Source organism: Myotis lucifugus, unplaced genomic scaffold, assembly GCF_000147115.1.
Source record: "Myotis lucifugus unplaced genomic scaffold, Myoluc2.0 scaffold_11, whole genome shotgun sequence".
Classification (NCBI taxonomy): domain Eukaryota; kingdom Metazoa; phylum Chordata; class Mammalia; order Chiroptera; family Vespertilionidae; genus Myotis; species Myotis lucifugus.
The window spans coordinates 10417088-10433896 of record NW_005871059.1 but is presented as its reverse complement, the minus strand read 5'-3'; the positions used below and the strand labels follow the sequence as shown (position 1 = coordinate 10433896).

Here is a 16809-nt window from a genome sequence, read left to right as displayed (position 1 = left end):
TGTCTGGTTTTGTCACTTTTCTGGGCCTGGAGCTAAAATACAACCGAGGCCTAGATGTTATCTTTAGGGAGGAAAAGGTCAGGGGGTTCTAAACCACATGACCAGCAGTATGCTAGGGGAGGAAAGGTTACCCTGGGGGCTGGAGAGTTCTTGTTTTTCCTCTTGCTAGGAATCTGGAGCTTTTTTCCCTGGTGAGTTTCTGTACCTGGCTCATTGTCCTTGCTCTGCTCATGTCTGTCTAATTGCCTATAACATTTTCATTGTTTATTATTCATAACATGTAAATTGACATGTAATTCATATACCATAAACCTCATCATTTTAAGTGTATAATTCAGTGTCTTTTAGAGTATTACAAGATTGTGCACACTTCACCACTAATTCCTGAAATGTAAGTATAAAACACAATAGATTTTGATGGCTTAGTATAAAAGTAAGAATGTATAATGTGTCAGTAATAATTTTTAAATAGCCATTACAGGTTGTAATCATAGTATTTTGGATATACTGGATTAAAACGAATATATTAAATCAATTTCACATGTGTGTTTTTTTTAATGTGGCTACCAGAACATTTTACAGATGTGGATCACAATTATATTTCTATTGGACAATTATTGTCTATACTATGCAATTAAATAAATGGGTAAAGATTGTTTTAATATTTTATATGTACACTAGAGGCCCGGTACATGAAAATTCATGCACTCGAGGGGGTCTCTCAGCCCAGCCTGCATGCTCTCACAATCCGGGACCTCTCGGGTAGGGTCCAGTCCCATCGCAGCATGGCTCTGGTTCCCCGGAGCCTGCAGGCCGGGGGAAGGGACCAAGAGGCCAGTCTGATGGCAGCATGGCTCTGTTCCCACAGCTCTCTCTCGCCGCCGCGCCGTGGGCGCCCAGGACCCAGACTGATTCCCGCCGTGCTGACCAGAACCCTAACCTGGTGTTCGGTTGTCCATTTGGTCCTTAAGGTTGTGACGGACCCTGGCTTATTATATATTAGGATTAGGATTACCAAAAGTTCTTTTTGACAAAGATCACGCTGTAAGCTACTTTGTATCCTCTAGGACTAGCACATGCTTGATAGTTAATGAATACTTCTCAACTGTTGGATAAACTTTATTTCTTTGCTTTTTAGATTAAAATTCCACATTGTTTAGCTATCTGGTGAAAATATTCCTAAAATATTGAGAAAAGATGGCAAACATATGCATGGAAACTGAAAGTAGGAATTAGGTATGAAAATATTAATTGGCAAAATCTATAAAATTTCTTTTATAAAAAACAACTTTCCTGAATTGTAATTCCTTATAGATTAACATGAAGTTTATGTTATGTTTAGTGTAGCATAGGTATAAACAAAGTATTTTTAAAGAGTGAATCCAGTTCTATATTAACAGAGACTTCTACTTGTTTAGGTAATCTATTTATTTTTTTTGGCTTGCTGGCAGAATACTGTGAAACACTAATTACTTAGTCATAACAGAAGTGTCACACTACAGATTAATTATTCATTTCATTGGATGAATGAAGAATTGTGATCATGGACATTGGCCAAAATAGCCAGGTCCTGCTTGGAGAATTGCTAAATACAATCTTTTAAAAAAATTATCAATTTTGTATTATGTAGATTTTTAAAGATATAAAGTATAACTTCTCAGATTTCTTTTAGTGAGAAAAAAATAGGCCTCAAAGGATCCTGGAGTCACCTTAAGCGTCATGTGACATGAGAAACCTAGACGCATCAGACCTAGGCTGAAGAGGAATCTTTTGGCCCTAGGGAACAGAGGTTCATTCAGAGTCAGCCCAGGCGGATAGGTGTTCACTGTGAAGGGGTCGGTAGAACACAGTTTGGGAAGTGGATGGATCCAGTGACCCTCCAGGGACTGGATACTCATAGGTCCCTGGGGAGCAGGTATTTGTTGATCTTATTCCATCACTGGGTCTCAGCTTCTCTTAGAGTCCGTGTCTACCACTCCCGCCCCACCTGCCCCTACTTCATCCTCAGGTTTCTGCTCACTCAAATATTTTGCTTTCTGGAGGCCCATTTTCACTCCCCCTGTCTCAAGCCCTCTTTCAGCTCCAGCCTTCCTATCAGATGGCTCACTGTCAGTATTCTCCCCTTTCAATTTCAAAGGGAGAATCTGAATGGCTTACAGAATTACCGGAGTCACTATTCGGGAGAACTGTTTGTTCCAGTTGACCTCCGAAGATGAGGGCCAGTTTACGGACTGTGTTCTTGGGCCACGTGATCACTCCTTGGAGAAGGGGGTGCTTTCTGGGTGGTTGTTTGTGCAACCTCTGCCCTAGGAATGGTTTGGGTCACCTCAGCAGAGCCTCGGTTTCCTTTCCAAAGGGACTCCAGCAAGCATCACACACACACACACACACACACACACACACACACACACGAAAACAACAGTGACTGAAATGTATGAATAAGTGGGTTGCATTAAGCAGTTAAATGTAGGAAGTAATGAATGAAGAAGGGAAGACACATCTATCGACCCAGAATCCATGTAAAATTTCTTTGCAGAACAAATTGGTTTTCAAGATGAGTTTTGTTTGCACATCACACCATTCTGCTGTCCTGCTGATTTCTGGAGACCCCTGCTCCTGGCCGGGAGAACCAAAGTCCCGTTTCTCCTGGGAGACCTCAGCATTCGGCACGTTGGGGCGCTTTATTTCTTCTGCTAGAAGCCGGACCTTGGCAGGAGATCAGGCGTCAGATGCAGGGGGCTGGGGACTACTGTCTCCAGGTAGCGCGAAGGAAAGGTGGCGGCAATCGAAAAGGTGGAGGTCTGGGTTCCTTTCCCACTTGCCTGGACTCTGTCCCCTTATCGGGCGTCTCCACTCCCCGAGTTTCTTCCTCATAGGCTTGTCCCTGGGAGTGTGGGCGGCCCACTTCCTGAGCGCAGAAACTCTTACCACCCCCTTCCCTCCTCTTCCTCCTCCCCTCCCCGCACACAGGCCCTTCTCGGTGCCTCATCACTTCCTACCTCAGCCTCTTCCTCCTCCGAGCGGTTAATCCGACAACCCGCCCCCGCGGACTGCACCGGGTTTTCTACGGACCAGCCAGGGAGGCGGAGAGGTGAGCGAGTCCCCTGGGGAGAGGTGGCCAGGTATCCGGGGCGGACCGGGCATCCGGCGGAGGCCCAGCAGCGGGGGAATCGTGGGCTGCGGGTGGAGAGCCAGGACCCGGGGGCGGCTGAGGCGCGTGGATGTTACTCCTGGAATTGGGCTGAGTTGGAGCTGGGGGCGGGATGGACGCGCCCCACGCCCCCACCTCTCCGCAGACTTCCGCCTTCGGCTCCGAGGTGCTCAGCCGGCCGGGGGCGCACGGGGAGCCCGGCTGCGGTGCGGCGTGTCGGGCGCCCGATCTGCAGAGCAGGGAGCGGGAGGGAGGGGGTGCGGGGCGAGACGCCCAGGAGCAATTTGATGGCCTCCTGGCAGCGGGTTCTGCGAGCGGGCGGTGGTGCGGCTCTGTGCTCTCCTGCTTGTACGTGGGGTGGGGGTAGTGCGGGACACTAGGGGTTTGTGGAGCGGAGCAGGTCCGTTTTCCTTGCCGGGTCTGGGCGCGCGGTCGTGGGCGCGCTGGGGCGCTCGGGGCTCCGGGAGCGCGGAGACAAAGGCTTCCGGGACGCGGCCCTTCCCGGGGAGGCCGCCCCCGAGCCCGCGGTGCTGGCCCGGAGCAGGGGGTCAGATCCCGCGTTCCCCAGCTCTGAACCAGTGCGGTGGTGAGCGTGTGATGGCCTCTGGGGACAGGGGCTGGGGACACCTTCGGGGCCAGCCCCCAAACTTGCAGCCGAGATGACCAAATAAGGAGTGTGCGCGCCCGGGAGCAGGCGGGAAGGAACCCAGCCACCCTCTGACCCGCACCAGCTGCTAGTCTGCGATTGTCTGGGAAGGCTGGAAAAGTGGTCCGCCCTAGCACATGGAGTTGGCTCCTGATTCCCAGGAGGCTGCAGTCCTCCAACATTAAAAAATGTCCATGTGTTGCCTCCAAACTTAAAAAAAAAAAGATTTATAAAGGGTCCCTACATAGATGTGTATTAATGATAGAGCATTTTATCATATGCTGAATCCTCTGACATTCCGCTTTCTTTGTGATTCCCACGCATGCTGCCCAATTACATTCAGTCACAATTAGAGGGCCGCCCAGCATCTGCCACCGCCTTGCCTTAATCACTCGCCCCCACCCCCCCTCCCCTCCTCCTTTTCTCTCCCTTCTCCCTCCTATTGGCCCATTGAGGAGCTCTTTCTTCCCTCTGGACTTGCCCGCTTCTGGCCTCTCATTGTTTTTGATCTTGCTGCTTACTCCAGTCCCAAGCCAGATAAAATGCCATGGGCCTTCCAAGGATTGTGTAACAATGGATATTTCTACCCCATTGTCCCCGCTAAATAATAAAATAAATAAATCATGCCAAACTGTGTATGCTAGCAATAGTTCCTATGCCTGCTATTTTCCTACTTGTGGGGGGGGAGGGGGTCTGGGCAGGGAGCCCTTCTTGCTCTCCCTTAGTAAATACTCGTTTTGTAATATTTCATACAAATGCAACTCTATTGCATTTACTGCACTTTGCATAATAACTAGCAAAGAAAAAGAGGAACAAAAGGAGGGGGAGATGGAAGAGGATGAGGATGTGGTAGCAACAGCATTTAATTGTGCCAGCGTCCCCTCACTCCCCCCCCCCCCCCCACACACACACTCCCAGGGACAACAGCCAGTTTCATCATTCATAAAATGGGGATAAATAATAAATACTCAGCAAGGCTCTTAGGATTACATGAATTAACAGATAAGGAGCCTCATATGTAATTAATTATAAAGAAATGCTGGTTGCCTTCCCTTCTTAAAATTGGATGAGCATACATCTGTTTAACAGGGTGCAGGTATTCACACTATACATAATAAAGGGATTTCCATTTTGAGTCTCATTATCAAAGGAGAGCTTTGTCTGAAGTGTGTGGCTAGTAGGTGGAAGGAGTGGAGAATGGTGTTAGAGAAATTTTCAGAATGGGAGGAAATCATAGAATCTGAGAATTAGGACCATAATCCGCTTGGGCATTTCACTCTCCCTTCTAACCAATGTGGGCTAATTTGCTCAACAACCCTCACAGATCCACAGGACTTCTGCATTAATGCTTTTGAGAACAGGGTGTCGTCACCTTTATTCATTGTTAGGCAATTTTGACTGTTAGAGAAATTTTTCTTATATGGCTCCCAAATCTGCCTTTCTATTACATCTATCCATCTCATCCGATAGAGCAACATAAAACTCTTCACATAGGTACATAAAGGGAGCTTTAATTAAAATAAAAATAGTGGTAGGTCTTCTCCAGGCTAACTTTTTGGGTCAAGAGTCTTTAGAATGCAAGTGACAGAAACTCATTCAAAAACACAAAACCAGGAAAGTTGATTGGTTTATGTGACTGGAAAGTCCAGGGCCCTGTATTGGCTCAATCATTGTTATGTGGTTGGACTTTTCTTTGTTCCAGCTTTATTCCTGTAAGATTCCTCCCAATGGTAGCTGTTTACATCAGGGGCTGTAAACTTACATCTTAGAACCCAGTGGGACAGTACCTCATTGTTCGGGATGAAATCATTTACCTATGCCCCCAATCAGTTATTCTGGCTCCGAACCATTACTGGAGTTTAGGGCAAGGCTCTATCCAAGGTACATGAGTTTAGAGGTAGGAAGACTTGATCCAAACAAAAATTAGACTAATGGTGCCAACATGGGGAATGGGTGCTGGGTAGGTAAAAACAGCAACTGTCCCCCATGCTGACATTTACAGGGATGTGTTTTTTCTACCATAATTCTCATGGTATGCCTTTCAGTGATGTCCTTTGGCTGTATTTTAGCTTATGAGTAGCTCTCTTAAACTATATCTTGAATTGAGTATATAATGTTATAGATAAAATTCACCAACACAAAGTTCCTATAATTTTTATAGTTTTATGTGCATTTATTGCAATACAGGCTTCTTAAATTGTAATATTCTTACATGTAATGTAGCAGACGGCAGTTGCGCTTTTAATTATTAGCTGATGGAAAATCTGAGGTCCCAATCAGTATAGTCTAAACCTAGAAGTCATTCTTGTTTTTAAAAGCTACCAGGAATTAGTTACAATCTGTCTGGATAATGTTTTTTTTTTTTTTTTTCCAAATTGTCACCCCAAAGTAAACCATTCACACAACCACACCTTTTTAGTCTCTTATCTGATTTGGAGAATTTAAGATTGGAAAACAGACTGATGATTGATGCATACTTTCTGACCCTCCTGTTGTCCTTTTCACTGTAGATTACTGCCTTCTTATGGAAACTCTTCTTCTTTTACTTCTTTGACCCAACTCGGTCAGGGCTCTCTCCTCCACCTCAATCTGCTTTCCCCTCTTCTTGCTGGTATTTCTCTCCTCTCACTCTAGCTGTTTGCCAGGCCCCTTTACTTTCCCTTTTCTGTCTCTGTGCTCTTCCTCTGAGAGCTCCTCTCTGTTCTCCACTTAAATCAGCAGCTTTCTGGTGACAATCCCATAGTTGTAGTTCCATCCTCTCTCAAGCCTTTGCGATTTCAGTCCATAGAAACAATATTCATTGAACCTGTGCTCTTGGTGCCAGACAACCCAGCAGACAGCATTACAATCAGATCCCTGACTAGAGGAGCTTTACCTTGCGGTGAAAGCTAAGAAATCCGTTATTCCAATCAAATGAAATGATGAGGGTGGACAATGCTTTGGGACACTCCATGGGGGAACTCTCCTACTGCAGGCTTCATGGAAGGCTTCGGAGGAAGTTATATCTAAGCTGGGACTGAATGTGTGGGAGTTAGCCCAAGAAAGAGGAATAGTCATAGTCTGGGTTGAAGGAACAGTATATGGGAAGGTTGGATGTGAGAGATTGAGGGACATTTGAAGGACAAAAAGAAGCCCCAGGTAGCTGTAGCTAGAGTTCAGGTGGAATGAGTAGAGGAAGCTGGAATGGTGGGCAGAACCCAGCCTGTGGAGGACCTAGTAGGCCAAAATAAGTTTAATAGCTTCAGACCGTTATCTGAAGATGAATAGTCTTCACCACTACTTTATTGTCGTCAGGTACACTGTGCACTGTCCAGGTAAGGACATGGCCCTGTGTGTGACCTAGGAGTCATTGTTGCACTGACCTGACATTATTAAAATTGCCTTGTATCAATCTTCCTTCCCCACTAGACTGCAGGCTCCCAGAGGGGAGGCAGTGTGTACGTTTATGTTGGTATCTCCAGCTCCTAACTTAGGGCCTGCCTTTTTCCCTTTGCTTCTATGCTTTTGTACATGCTCTTTCCCATGCATTGAACACTCTTTCCTAACTATCTACCTGGCCTACACCTCCCCAGTGACCTCCATGAAGCCTGTGGCTTCCTTCTTTGTGCTCCCATAATGCCTTGGACCCATCAGTCAAGGAGTACAGTCACACTGCTATGCATTCCAGGCCGTTCTTCCTTTCTGGAGGGTTGGTTGCCCTGAGGGCAGGTCCTTGTGTCACTCACTTTTGTATTATTTTTAAAATCTTTATTGTCGAAAGTATTACATATATACTCCTTTTCCCCCATTGACCTCCCCCGCCCAGGCCTTCACCACCCTATTGTCTGTGTCCAATGAACTCACCTTTGTATTTTTGATGGCCTGCAGCCGCACCATGAAGAGGATGGACTTAGAATTAAGAGTGGGTGCAAGGAAAATGGCTGCATTCTTCCCAATAGAATGTGTAGACTAAGAGTGGGATCAGCCCAGAGGGAAGTTACGCAGATGGAAGGAAAATGGAAGTACTCTAGTGCCATGCACATCACACAAGTAATTTTAGGAAGAGGAGCATGGTAAATTAATTCTGACAATTGCTACATAAAAGAAAGGACCCTTGGATTTGGCAAGAAGTGCTTAATGGAATGTAGAAATGGCAATAATACAGACTTTTTGTTTTCTCCCTCAGGCAGCAATGAATGTGGAACACGAGGTTAACCTCTTAGTGGAGGAAATTCACCGTTTGGGTTCAAAGAGTAAGTATTATAACACAGATACAGTATTTCTATTGAGTTTGCTTCAGAGCAGGTAGGACCAGCACTTTTGGTAGAAACCTAGGAAGGAGTCACCAGGCCTCAGGACACAACTATGACAGCCCTTCCCTCAGTCACAGATGACAAGTGCCCTCAGCCATGAATTAATATGTGGAGACACAAAGCTAGTGGGGTATTGGGGTCCTGATGCAAAGAATGGTTAAGATATTTCATTATCCTTTGAATGGAATGAAAATTGCTGTGCCTCTTTAATCTGGCTGCATTGAAATCTGGTAATTGAATCATATTCAAATTTTTATTTGTCACACGACTAAAATTTATTTTCTGCTTTATCCTGCCAGCATTTTTTAAACTTCCAAGTGTCTAGGGACTAAAATTGAAATTATATTAAATTTTATATTATATTTTCTCCAAATTCTTGAGTTTTATATAATCAGGTATTTATGTACATTAGTTATAACCAACCTTTAGGCAATTTTTTTTTAAAGTCAGCTTTTTCTTCAGCAGCATCTAAGAAGCTACCATGAAATTAGTGATATGTAAAATTGGTAGTATTAGTGTCCCTTTCCCAAAGCGAAATGAAAGTAACTATTGTACTTGTACCTTTGGGTATTTGTACATCTCAGGTAAGACATGGAAGATTTGGGGAATGTTTTGAAAATGTAAGAGCACCAGACATATTCAGCAATAACTAGGATAATGGAACTCAAAGTTATAAAATTATATCATATTAGTGAAAAACGGTTTTAAATTACCTCATAAGAGTTGTTTTATCATTATAGCTTAATTCTTCTTACGGCTCTATCTGCTTATGAATTACAAATCATTTGAAATAACAAGACATACTTTGAAAATTCTATTAAGCCATTCATATCAAACATCCCTGTATTAGTTTTCTATTGTTGCCATAACATTACTACAAACTTAGTGATGTGAAACAATGCTTTTAATATCCTAAGAATAAAGCAGTTTGGGAGTCTATCTTAGTTCATTGGTGCTGCTATTACAAAATACCACAGACCAGCTTATAAAGAGCAGAACTGTATTGCTCATAGTTCTGGAGGCTAGAAGTCCAAGATCAGGGTACCAGCATGGTGGGTTAGGTCCTCTTCCAGGTCACAGATTTCTTTTTTTATCCTCACATGGTGGATGGGGCTTGGATCTCTTTGCAGCCTCTTTTATAAGGCATTAATCTTTATGATTCATGACTTTAAATCCTTACACCCTCATGACTTTAGCATCTTCCAAAGGCACCATCTGCTAGTATCAGACTTTAGCAATTCAGAACTTAAGAGTTTGGAGGGAGGAGGGGAACACAAACATTAAACCATAGCAGTGTGATAAGGGTCTCCCTGGATTAAAATCAAGGTGTTGGCAGGGTGCATTCCTTTCTGAAGGTCCTAGAGAATCTGAATCTGTTTCCTAGTCTTTTTCTAGCTTCTAGAAGCAACCTGCATTCTTGGCTCATGGCCCTGTTTCTCCATCTTCAAAGCTGGCATTCTGATTTCATCTTCTGCCTTTCTCTTCAATTAAAAAAAATCCTCACCCAAAGATATGTATTTTTTATTGATTTTAGAGAGAAGAAGGGGGAGAAAGAGAGAGAGAGGAAAATCATCCCTGTGAGAGAGAAACATTGATAGGTTACCTCCCGTGTGTGCCCTGAATGAACCGAACCGAAAACCTGGGCATGTGCCCTGACTGAGAATCAAACCAGCAACCTTTTGGTGTACGGGATGATGCTCCAACCAACTGAGCCACACCATCCAGGGCTCCCTCTTCCACTTTTAAAGGATACTTGTGATTGATTACATTGGGCTCACCCAGATAGTCCCAGATAATCTCCCCACTTCAGGGTCCTTAATCACATCTACAAAATTTTCTTTACCATGTAAGGTAATACATTCATGGGTTCTGGGGATTAGGACATGGAAGTGTTTGGGGGCCATTGTTCTTTCTGGTCTTCTCTAGTCATTTTATTTCTTCATTAAACCTAGGTCATCATCACTGAAATATACCAAGAAAAAAATAAACTAGGCATATAAAAGTTAGTGTGGGCTCAACAACCGAGTTTAATCATATGGTCAGTTACTATTTGTTGGAAATCTGTGTATGCAAGCACTGTGTTAGGTACAAGTGACATAAAGTGTGTTCCTGTCCCTCAAAGATCTTACTACTAAGGTGAGAAAAATAGATTAAAAACACATGAGCTAATTATCAGGAAAAATGGTATGCTAAGCTGTGAAGTGCCGTCATCCAATTTAGTATGGTCTCAGAGAAAAAGATTCTTGAAAACTGTAGTAGTTGGGGGCACTCAATGAATCCTTGGCTATTAGGTAAGACTCTGGAGTGTAGGACAGGTCAGTTCCGGAGGAAATGCATGAGCTGCATTTGGAATGTTTGTGGAGAACAGGAGGAGACAGCGGAGGTTGTCATTTATTTAGTTCCTCAATCAAACCAATGAATAATCTTTCCTAACCCCATTTTTCTCCCACCCACTTCATCATACCCACTTGGTGGAAGTTTGGTGAGTCTTCTTTTCAACAATGATCCATCTACGTGGGTCCTCCTTTTTTTAAATTTTATTTTTATTTTTAACATATTTTATTGATTTTTTACAGAGAGGAAGGGAGAGTGATAGAGAGTTAGAAACATCGATCAGCTGCCTCCTGCACACTCCCTACTGGGGATGTGCCCGCAACCAAGGTACGTGCCCTTGACCGGAATCGAACCTGGGACCCTTGAGTTCGCAGGCTGACTCTCTATCCACTGAGCCAAACCGGTTAGGGCCTCCTTTTTTTTTTAATTTATTTTTATTGATTTCAGAGAAGAAAGGGGAGGGAGAGAGAGATGAAAACATCAATGATGAGAGAGAATCATGGATCGGCTGCCTCCTGGATGCCCCACACTGGGGATCGAGCCTACAACCCGGGCATGTGCCCTGACCAGGAATCGATCTGTGACCTCTTGGTTCATAGGTCGACACTCAACCACTGAGCCATGCCAGCTGGGCTGGTCCTCCTTTCTACATTCCCAATTTCTCTGGAGCTCTGTGAGGTCATGTTACTCTAGGTCTTAGAGTCTAGGAAATAGAGTAGTACTATTGTTTGGTTGGTTAAAGGTATTAAAGATGTATTTCCAAAGATTCATAGCATTCTTTTTTCTCTTAGATCTTTCTGCGTGTCAGCTGAGTGTTAATTGGTCAGATTCATTGCATTTAAAAGTCTAGCCCTAGCCAGTTTGGCTCACAGGGTCTTGGGTTCAATTCTGGTTAACCTTGGTTGCAGGCTCGATCCCCGGTCCTGGTCAGAGTTTGTATGGGAGGCAAACAATTGATGTGTCTCTCTCATATCAATGTTTCTCTCTCTGTCTGTCTCTCCTCCTCCCTTCCACTCTCTCTAAAAATCAATAGAAAAACATCCTCAGGTGAGGATTAACCAAAAAAATATAATAAAAAAATAGTTTAAAAGTCTAACCTCTATCGCTTCTCAGCCTTTTGGGTAAGATGGAGTGTAAAAGTCTAGCCTCTATATCCCTAGCACAGTGTTACTGTTCTGCAAGGGTAAACTGAGCCCACACTTCAAAATTAGCAGCTTTACAAACTAGAAGACAACGAAGTAATTGTCATAACTTCTATAAGGATGAAAATATTTTGAAGATTGCAGTTTCACTAGGCCTTCTTTACTTACCTGTTTCTGGTAATGGATGACTTATGAATTGGAAAGTATCTATGGAGATGTGTTATCTACTGACATGCTATGGTAAATTATTTAAGTTGTGGAATAATTTGATGGATCTAAATTATGATATAGATTGATCATATTTAGACTAATCTCAATATGATATATTAGCTGAAGCTGGAAATTGATTTAGTTTTATCTGTTTCTTTAAAAATAAAATTCTGCTCTCATTTTCCATCCAGTAGAAAAAAATTAAGTGGATAAAGATTATCTGGAGATTTAAATTCTTTCATTCAACAAATATTTCTTGAGTGCTGCTTTTGTGCTTAAGTGCTGGAGATGTGAAAATAAACAAAATTCCATCTCAGCCCTTGTGGGTCTCTTAGGCAGCAGGAAGAAAGACAGGCAAACTGAAAGCATGTATTGGGAAGCCTAGCCTGTTCATCTCTCCCCACCCCAACTCATGAAAACCACTGATCATTTTACTTAGTTTTGTTTTTTTTTCATAGTTTTTCCTTTTCCAGAATGTTCTGTAGTTGGAATCATTCAGCATGTAGCCTTTTCACATTACCTTCTTTCACTTTGTAATATGATTTAAGGTTCCTCCATGTCTTTTTATGGCTTAGTAACTCATATTTTCTTTTAGTATATACCTTAATTAAAAAATATATATATTGATTTCAGAGAGGAAGGGAGAGGGAGAGAGAGATAGAAACATCAATGATGAGAGAGACTCATTGATTGGCTGCCTCCTGCATGCCCCCTAGGGGGGATTGAGCCGGCAACCCAGGCATGTGTCCTTGACCTGAATCAAATCCACGACTCTTTAGTCCACAGGCCAACACTTCATCCACTGAGCCAAACCAGCCAGGGCTATACCTTAATTTTTAACATCTGTATTAAGAACTGGTCGCCAATCTAGATAATCTAGGGATCTCAGTAAATACAGATTTTTTTCATTTTTAAGGTCATCACTCTCTCCCTGGGGGTTCTGAGTACATATATGACACATTGAGAGAAGCATTGCTCCTGACTCTTTGTTATTTTTATTGATTCAACAACTAATACAATTAAAAACATCAAAATTTAGAAAGAGAAATTGGTCCATAGTAGTAGCACTAACACATTCACCTTTTGCAAATGTTGCTTGGTTTTCTTCCCAGTCTTTTTCCAGAGGATACTAAGGCTAAGAGGTGTGCAACATGTTTTATTTATTTCATCACTTTTTGGACCTGGCAAGAGATTACACTGAATTTATGACTGTTCCGTGTTAAATTGTAATTTTGGTTAACCTATGGTTAGATGTGTATTAAAGATTATATAATTCTTCCATACATGGGGACAAGAAACAGACTTTGCATCGACTAACATTGTATTTTTTCAAATTAGATGCTGATGGGAAGTTAAGTGTGAAATTTGGGGTCCTCTTCCGAGATGACAAATGTGCCAACCTCTTTGAAGCATTGGTAGGAACACTCAAAGCTGCAAAACGAAGGAAGATTGTTACATACCCAGGAGAGCTACTTTTGCAAGGTGTTCATGATGATGTTGACATTATATTGCTGCAAGATTAATGTGGTTTGCATATCATTGTTATTTTCTGGTAAACTGGAATATTTTCAAGTCAGAGGAAAAACATGAGCATAGTTAATGTATTTTTATAGAACTTTGTAAACAAAAGGAGACTCATTTTAGAAGTCCATCCTTTTCATATCTTGAAAGAAAATTTATGTATTACACTGTAAAATAAACAAAACTGATTATTTTTCTCAGGAATCTGGTTGAAAAATGTAGGCATTGAGGTTTTTGTGGTGGGCGTGTGAGAGTTTCATAAATCATTCTTAGACAATTTCCATAGATAATTGATATTCTGTGAAAGCAAGAAGCAAACTAAAGACCAGCTCCCACAAGGAATATTTTAATGTTTATGTAATAAAAACATGTTACTATCTTAAAAGCGCCTTATTGTTTTATTTTGTCATTGAAGATTTATGTGCCTCTCAGAATAGAGTTTTTGTATCAAGAGTAGGTAACTTACTCTTGCAGTGAAAGTTATCTTACTTTGAAGAAAAATTCTCTTAAAACTACAGAATAGTTTAAAAATTAAAAAGTAGGCCGTAGCCTGTTTGGCTCAGTGGATAGAGCGTTGGCTGCGGACTGAAAGGTCCCAGGTTCGATTCCGGTCAAGGGCATGTACCTTGATTGCAGGCACATCCCCAGTGGGAGGTGTGCAGGAGGCAGCTGATTGATGTTTCTCTCTCATCGATGTTTCTGGCTCTCTATCCCTCTCCCTTCCTCTCTGTAAAAAATCAATAAAATATATTAAAAAAAATTAAAAAGTAGGGGTGGTTCATGTTATGGTGGGCCCTATGAAAAACATACTGATTTTGATGCCTGTTGTATGCTTATCATTGAGTTAGGGGACACGCCAAAACATGGAACCTAAAAACTTCACTTTCTAATTGGATTAGTTAGACCCACCTGACACAATACAGGATTGTCCATAATTGCATGTTGCAGCCTGTAGTACAGGATTGAAAGTGATATAGAATCTCAAGGAGGGTGAAATCAGAGAAAGCATGACAGTTGGCAAAGGAATCATGGAGGAGGCAGAATTCATATGATCAGAGTTGATTATCCAGAGGGGGAAAATGAGACTGTGGGAGGGTAATGACTAAAGGTAAGACAGAGAGACACAAATTAGCAAGGCATGATCTTGTGGAAGGTCAGAGAACATCAGGTTGAGGGGAATATGAGGGAGAGGGGTGATTCAGATTGGGTAATTGAGGTGGAACCTGGGAATCAGGGAGAAGAGTCTGAACAGAAATTGGAGCAGGGAAGTTCCACAATGACAGTGATGTGCAGTGAAGGTCACTCTGTCACTGGTAACTAAGGTGGATTGTAGAGAGTAAAGATGCAGTCAGACAAGCCAGCTAAAACATTGCCCAAGAATATCATGGGGGTGGTGATAATGCAGATATTTCCCTTTAGATTCGAGAGCTCTTTGTAATGGCTTCATATATGGGTAGTAGTTTCTCTTATTTGGATCCTGGCCTTAAAAATTCAGAATCATCAATTTCATTTCTTTTTGAGCCAGATTCACAGTGCAACTAATCCTTTTGGCCATAAACTGCATTCCAGTTAATCATCTCAGTAATGAGTGCCATTGGCTATAGGTGGGTGGGAGTTAAAATTGTAAATAGTGTACACAAACATTATCATTCATGAAATGAAAATTTATAGCATCTACTTCGGGCAAGTCACTGTGCTAGGCAATATGGATTATTAAAGCAAAGCAAAATAAGAATACAATTTGATTCCAATTTTCAAAGAAAAACAAACCATTTACGCAATATGTATTACATATAGAAGCTTTGTGTAAATGATATAGGGATACAGATGCACAAATCATGAATTATTCCAGGGGGGAGCTGAGATGAAGTGAAGTCTGTCTTAAAGCAGCACAATGATTGGGAAGGACTCTGCTGATGGTCGTTACTGCCTACAAAGGGAGAGAAAGGCAAATAAGGAAGGGAGGAAAGAGGAGTATTGAGAGCTGTGGTTGGGAAAGTTGGTTGAGGCATTATATTGTACTCCTGAGATAGAAAAAATAATTTTAAGTGTCTTAATAATGATGCATTATAAAGAACTGTGAAAAATGTGAAATAATTTGATAAGTACCACTATTTATGACATAACTTTAATTGTAGGTTTCCACAACAGTGCTATTTTGTATACTGATATTATGTAAGACAATCTATAAGTATAGCTCATCAACTTATAGTGAATGACTGCTAATTGAAAAATTGAAGTTACCAATTTTGCACTCAAGTTTCCTTAAGTTCCCATCACAGAAAATCCAAGCACCCTTTTGTGCCCTGGAGGCACATTTAAAAATAAGTTATGGAAAAGTTGACTTGAGGAATTTGTCTTAACTGAACACTAACATCTCAGATTTTTCTGGTGTCTAAGCTGTTTCCTATGGTTCCAGACAATAAGGAAAAAAAGGCCTATGGACTGATAGACAAAATACAAACATATGTGATGGCCAAGGGACAAGCCTTTCCTCTGTGGCATGTGGTATTGGCCTCATTCATTTATAGCCTCGTATATCTAGGAAAAGTCAAGAGAAAGGCATGTGCTGTTAAGTTATTTACGATCAAATAATCTTGTAGTTTCCTCTTCCTTAGCAAAAGATATAAATAACTCTTCAAAGAAAACTCACTCCTCAAAAGCTTTTTATGATGAGAAATCAGAAATGATCATATTTTTCTGGAAGAGGAGTCTATATGAAGACCCATATCTTGTAGTTTTTCTTTAGCTGCCTCAACAAAAGGTCTCATTAAAAAAAATTTTTTTTCTGTAGTTCTCCTTCTAGTGAAGACACTTTGGGTTGGAAGGAATGGAGACTCACTTAGCTAGGTAACAATTAGATCTATATGCGCCAGTTAGGAAGGTAAGGTAACTAGCTCACTGTAATTCAAGTTGGGGAAATGTGCCCTGGTGGAGTTGCAGGAGATGTGGGACAACTAACCAGAGAGCGTCAGGATAGCTTTGGTGATGCAAAAATTTCTCAACATCTACGTGCTGGGGAGTAGAACTGGTGGGGCCCAAGCATTTCCCTGAGAAAGCATCTCCTGGGCGGATTCCCCCAGGCTCTTTACTACGATGCACAGCCCTGGGAAGGAAGCATCCCTCAGGGCATAGAGCTTCCCTGTTAATAACACCTCTCTACTATTTTCATGGATCCAATTCTACTGACTGGCTTCTCCTTTTGCTTCTGATAAGATTCCTCATCTTTTAAATTCATAGCTTCTACTTAAGCTTTAGTTTGCCCCCTTATTACTTTATTAGTGTCCCTTGCTTCTAGCTGTCTCATATGCTGTATGTCTGAATTAAAATGCTTAACATAAAGAGCCTGAGTAGCTCGGTTTGTGCGTAGTTGACAGAACTTTCTGTGCCAGGCCACTCCATTGGTCATTGGCCAGGTTAAGGATTGACTGGGTCAGCTGCCGTCCCCTCATCCAATCAGTTACGGCTGAAAACAGGGGAGGGCAAGGCATGCAGCCTACAGCCACTGCACAG

The 16809-nt window shown here is 42.2% G+C and overlaps 1 protein-coding gene across 3 annotated transcripts; it reads left to right on the top strand.

Annotated features, from left to right (window-relative positions):
* The first annotated feature begins 2956 nt into the window (after positions 1-2956).
* Positions 2957-13681, top strand: ABRACL (ABRA C-terminal like). 3 transcript variants are annotated; one of them, XM_014451866.2, is made up of 4 exons: positions 2957-3091; positions 7603-7698; positions 7963-8029; positions 13114-13681. In XM_014451866.2, exons 2-4 carry the CDS (start codon positions 7654-7656, stop codon positions 13296-13298), a joined length of 297 nt encoding a protein of 98 aa, XP_014307352.1. In that variant the 5' UTR covers positions 2957-3091; positions 7603-7653; the 3' UTR covers positions 13299-13681. The 3 variants fall into 3 exon arrangements, with proteins under 3 accessions (XP_014307352.1, XP_006084472.1, XP_014307353.1); XM_006084410.3 differs by lacking the exon at positions 7603-7698 and having other exon boundaries at positions 2960-3091; XM_014451867.1 differs by lacking the exons at positions 2957-3091; positions 7603-7698 and adding an exon at positions 7705-7849.
* The last annotated feature ends 3128 nt before the right edge of the window (positions 13682-16809 follow it).